The sequence below is a fragment of the Lipotes vexillifer genome, unplaced genomic scaffold (assembly GCF_000442215.2).
Source record: "Lipotes vexillifer unplaced genomic scaffold, Lipotes_vexillifer_v1.1 scaffold197, whole genome shotgun sequence".
In the NCBI taxonomy this organism is placed as follows: domain Eukaryota; kingdom Metazoa; phylum Chordata; class Mammalia; order Artiodactyla; family Lipotidae; genus Lipotes; species Lipotes vexillifer.
In genome coordinates, this window is record NW_006781042.1 from 810,025 (window position 1) to 816,024 (window position 6,000).

Sequence of the window (6,000 nt, forward strand, 5' to 3'; positions counted from 1 at the left end):
GAAAGGGATTTCAAGAGGTAGATTGGACCTGCCATTAAAGCACATGAAAAGCGGCTGAACTTCGCCAATGATGCAGTTGGCCAAAAAAGGGCGTATGCGTTTTTCCTGATATTCAGGAAAAACGCATACGCCCTTTTTTGGCCAACCAAACAGGTGGACAATGCAAATCAACACTACAAAGAGATATCACTTCGCATCAGTCAGAAGGGCCACCCTCACAAAGTGTAAAAACCAGAAATGCAGGACAGCGCGTGGAGAAGGCGGAGCCCTGTTATGCTCATGGTGGGAATGTAAATTGCCAACGGCCACTCTGGAGAAGTGTATTGTGTTTAATGAAAAATCTAAAAAACAGAGCTACAGAGCATACGGCACTTCCAATCATGGGCGTATTTCTTGGGAAAACCAAACATCGACAGGACACAGGCATCCCAACGTTTAGTGCTGCTCTGTTTACAAGAGCCTTGACTTGGATACAACCTAAATGTCCTTGGAAGGAAAAAATGGATAAAGAAGATGTGGTACTTATGTACGATGGAATATTACTCAGCCATGAAATCAATGAAATAAGGCCAGTTGCAGCAACTTGGGTGGACTTAGGTATGATCATTCTAAGTGACATAAGTCAGACAGAAAAAGAGACTTATCATAAGTTATCACTTATAGGTGGAATCTAAAAATGGCTACACGTGAACTAAATTACAAAACAGAAACAGAGTCACACATTTAGGGTTTCCCTGTTGGTGCAGTGGTTAAGAATCCGCCAGCCAATGCAGGGGACACAGGTTTGAGCCCTGGTCTGGGAAGATCCCACATGCTGTGGAGCAACTAAGCCCGTGCGCCACAAATACTGAGCCAGCACTCTAGAGCTCGTGAGCCACAACTATTGATCCCTCGTGCCACAACTACTGAAGCCTGCACGCCTAGAGCCTGTGCTCTGCAACAAGAGAAGCCACTGCAAGCCCGCACACCGCAACGAAGAGTAGCCCCCGCTTGCCACAATTAGAGAAAGCCTGCGCGCAACAACAAAGAGCAAACGCAGGCAAAAATAAATAAATAAAATAAGTAAATTTATATATATATATTAAAAAAAAAACCAAAAAACTCCAAGAAAATAACATAGGAGAGTATATTCATGACTAGGGATAAGGTAAGACTTGTTACACAGCACTATATACAGATCTTCTGATCATCAAGCTTTAACAATAAAAGAATGTAAAGGCAATCCACAGAATGGGGGAAGACATTTACTGTACATTTAACTCACAAAGGGTTCATAACCAAAATATATAAAGAACTATAAATCAGTAAGAAAAAGACAACTCAATAGAAAAAGAGGCAAGAGACTTGAACAAGTACTCCATAAAAGAAGATATCAAAATAATCAATAAAATATAGAAAGATGCTCAATCTCAGTACTGGTCAGGGACATGCAAATTAAAACCACAATGAAATATTACTACACATCCATTAGGATGGCTAAAATTTTAAAATCTGACAGTACCAAATGTGGGCAAGGATATAAGACAAAGGAAATTTTCATACAGTCTTGGTGAGAGATTAAATTAGTAGAACCACTTCTGAAAACAGCTAGAAACAATAGGTACACTCATTACTACTGACGAGGGCAAACTAGTTAAAACCACCTTGGAAAACAATTTGGCATTATTTATGAAAGTTAAAGATATATATACAAACTCTATGACCTAGAACTCCATTCATAGATACATATGCCCAATAATAATAAGTGCATTTATTCACTGCAGCATTCTTTGTAAGAGCCCCAAACTGTAAACAACCCAAAAGTCCATCAATATTAGAATGGATGAATAAATCATGATATATTTACACAATGGACATATGGCAATGAATCACAGTCACACACAACATGGGTAAGTCTCACAAACGTAATGTTGAACAGAAGAAGCCAGACACAAAATACACACTTGATAGTTTCATTTACATTAAATTTAAAAAGCAGACAAAACTCAATGATCGTGCCTAGGCATGCACTTTTTTTTTTTTTACATCTTTATTGGAGTATAATTGCTTTACAATGGTGTGCTAGGGCATGCATGTTTAAGTAGTAAAAGTATAAAAAACACGAAAGTAAATACCATAAAATCAGGATAATAGTAACCCTTGGTGGGAGGACAGTGATTACTAGGGGTCACAAGGGGAGCTTCTGGGGTACTAGCAAATTCTGTTTCTTGACCTAGTTTCCAGTTACACAGCTGTTCTCTTTAATGAAATCATTTAGCTCTTTGTTTTTGTTTCAGGCACTTTTCTTTTTTTTTTTTTTTTTTGCAGTACGCGGGCCTCTCACTGTCGTGGCCTCTCCCGCTGTGAAGCACAGGCTCCAGAGGCGCAGGCTCAGCAGCCATGGCTCGCGGGCCCAGCCGCTCCGCGGCATGTGGGATCCTCCCAGACTGGGGCACGAACCCGTGTCCCCTGCATCGGCAGGCAGACTCTCAACCACTGTGCCACCAGGGAAGCCCAGGCACTTTTCTTGATGTGTTTTATTTCACAATAAAAAAGGTTAAAAAAAAAAAAAGACTCAAGGGGTAAGTTAAATAGCAGGTTACACAAAACTAAAGAAAGAAAAAGGGAACTATAAAAGAGACCTGAAGAAATTGTGCAGAATGAATCCAGAGAGACTAAGATAAGTTAAATATAAAAGAGATTACCAGGGCTTCCCTGGTGGCGCAGTGGTTGAGAGTCCGCCTGCCGATGCAGGGGACGCGGGAAGATCCCACATGCCGCGGAGCGGCTGGGCCCGCGAGCCATGGCCGCTGAGCCTGCGCATCCAGAGCCTGTGCCCCGCAACGGGAGAGGCCGCGACAGTGAGAGGCCCGCATACCGCAAAAAAAAAAAATAAATAAATAAAAATAAAAGAGATTACCAGACATGTAGGAGAGCAGAAAAAGTTCAGAATATAGCTGATCTAATTCCAGCAAGAAAGAAGGAAAAAAAAAGGAAGAAGAAGAAGGTGAAAGAGGAGGGGTAGGAAGAGGAGGAGGAGAAGGAGAAAAAACAAGGCAATCTTCAAAGAGAATTTAAAAATTGATATATGATACCAATCCTAACATCCAGGATATCTCTCTGAATCCCAAACAGGAAACACAGAAAGACAACACTAGTCTCATGACAGCGAATCTTCAGAACCAGCAACTCAAAAAGATTTTAAAAGGAGCTACCAAAAATTAGATTACCTATAAAGAATCAACATTTACACTCACAGTTATTTTCAACAGCAACAATGGAAGCCAGAAGAAAGTGGAATGGGATCTTGAAAATGATAAGTTGCTAAACTAGAATTTCATATCCAGCGAAAATATCTTCAAAGATCAAAAGCAAAATAAAGACACTTTCAAAACAATAATAATTAACTTTACTATCAATGACCCCTCAAGAAATGAACTTCTAAAGGACAACCTTAAAGAGAATGATGCCAGAAAGTTCTGAGATATAAGGAAAGATGAGCAAAGAAAAAGGTAAACACTTTGGTAAATTGAAACAAATACTGACTGTGTAAAACAAGAACAAAAACAATAACTAAGCAAATACTTACACAAAAGTGAATGAAAGAGAAAACGAATCAGAAATGGAAGAATGAAAAGGAGGATGGATGAAAGTTCTTCTGTGGCAGCAATCAGAGAAATGCAATCACACCTGAAGGGAATGTGGCATCAGAGGAAGTTCAATACATTCCAGAGCCATAAGGAACTGGGTTTTGGATTATTTGCCACTTAAACTTACTCTGCTACAGTGATTAAACATATTATTACTAAATCGATTACATTACTATTCACTTCAGACCACGCTGTTGTTGCTGCAGTTATACTTGGTAGGATAATCAAGGTGTTTGGCAAATGTGAATTTTCCTAATCTACTAAAGCTCACTGTTTACTAATGTTTTCTTCTATGGTTGTTGGTGTAAATATGTCTAAAATGATATAGAAATATGTTTATTTCTAAAATGATATAATTCTTATATGCAATAAACAAAAGGTGCCCAATCCTTTCCTGATGGCCCAAGGTCATTGGTATAAACTACTACTGCTATTGCTGATATAAAGAAATATCCTTGAGAACTCCCTGGAGGTCCAGTGGCTAAGACGCCACACTTTCAAGCAGAGGGCATAGGTTCAATCCCTGGTCAGAGAACTAAGATCCCGCAAGCCGTGCAGCGCACGGCCAAAAAAGAAGAAAAAGAAATACCCTCAGTAGCTCCTTAGGGCCTTATGTGACTACTAAACTTTTCCCACACTGTCAGGTGTTCTCTTCTTGGTCATCATTGTACTGGCATCTTTAGTTCCTCCTATGAACCTGTGATCTGATTTTGTGGCAGCAATTCTGCTTAGGGCCTCTTTCGATTACACTTCCTGGCTCTTGACTGTATTCCAGATACCCAGAAGACGTAGATCACAGAATTTTGGCAAGGTATTATGCTGAATTAATAAGAGATGATAACTGTGACTTATTTATATTTTGTAGTATCTTCTGTTGCAAGGAGATTAAAGTTCACTCTGTGAGTCAGAATGACAGAAGAGTAGGTGTACCATATTATCCTCATCACAACTATGTAACAACTCCCCCAAAGTAATAGCTATTAGAAAAATTAACCGATGGTTAAGGAAGACCAGCTCAAATGCTGGTTACTAGCTTCATAGCCTTGGGCAAGTAACTAAACCTTTTAACACTTCCTATCTGTAAAGAAATAATAACAGTATCTTCCTACAAAGGATTATTGTCAAAATTCAATGAGATAAAGAAAAAAAAAACAATATAATACCTGGCTTAGAGTAAATAGTGTCTAGCATTTAAACTATTATCTTTTTAAATCCCAATTTGTGTAATAAACACACATTTAACTAGACCTCCTTAACTATCTTCTCCATGGCATCCTATGAAAATACTATTAAAAATATTAACAGTAGCTAATATATAATGAGCAATTACTCCGTTAAAATTGTGCTTAAGTCTATATAGGGATTATCTATTTGAATCCTTAAAAAAGCTCTGGGCGGTAGATACCATTACACACACACACACACCCCACTACAGATAAGTACACTGAGGCTCAAAGAGGTTAAGTACTTGTTCAAGTTCACAGAATAAGTGGTGAAAATGGACTCATGTAGCTCAGACTCCAGAATCCATGATTATAAGCACTCCCCTATCCTGAGAAGAGAAGCTGCTTCTCCTGCTAAAATCTATTTACAAATAAGTTGAGCACAAGCTAATTCTCCTTTAATCTTATCCTCTATTTGACTATTCAAGGTCCCTAGCTGGAAAAGCAGAAAAGATACGTTTCGTTTTTGCCTTTTAACTTACCCACTCACAGTCGATTCCAAGCACTGGAAAATCTTCTAACTCACTCCTAAGCAAGGGCTCAATTTGATCCCACTCCGCCTCCTGAGACACAGTCGCCACCTTTGCTCCAAGGATCCTCTCTACCCACGAGGCTCTGGGGGCACTGGAGTGCTGCTGGTCCTCTGCTGGAGCGGGCCGCTCTCTCCTGCCTGGCACTCTCGGCTGCTGCTGTGACAGCTGCTGCTGGGTCACACGACTTGCTTTACTCCTCCTACGCTGGATGCCTTTCCACAGGACAAAGCCCCCGACAGCCATACCAAGAAGGGTGGTCACTGTCAAAGCCACTAAGTGTTTAGACATCTTCAACTTTTCTGTTGTTTAGGAAAGCATATCACTAATCCCACAATCTGCAAAACAAATGGCAACAATATATTCACATACAGAATTTAAAGCTCCACGGACACAAGTCCCCCACCACCACCCCGCAAAAAATATTGCATTCACAATCCATGTGCTCACAAACTAAAATAATTGCTATAAATTTCTATATGAAACAGTGATTTTTAAAATATTCTCTCCCTTTTGTATGTCCTGTACTCCACCTCTATCTGCATCCAAGAAAAAACCCCTGCCCTCTACCAGTTGCCAGAGGGCTCTCTTAATCCTATAAAATCACATCAATCAAAA

General features: G+C 39.8%; 1 protein-coding gene across 1 annotated transcript in view; it reads right to left on the reverse strand.

Moving 5' to 3' along the window:
- Positions 1-5,673, reverse strand: part of EXD2 (exonuclease 3'-5' domain containing 2) — a 32,325-nt gene extending 26,652 nt beyond the window's left edge. Inside the window, exon 1 of the mRNA XM_007454446.1 lies at positions 5,335-5,673. Coding sequence (XP_007454508.1) covers positions 5,335-5,673 — 339 coding nt within the window. The remainder of the gene's footprint in view (positions 1-5,334) is intronic.
- Between the last annotated feature and the right edge of the window lie 327 nt (positions 5,674-6,000).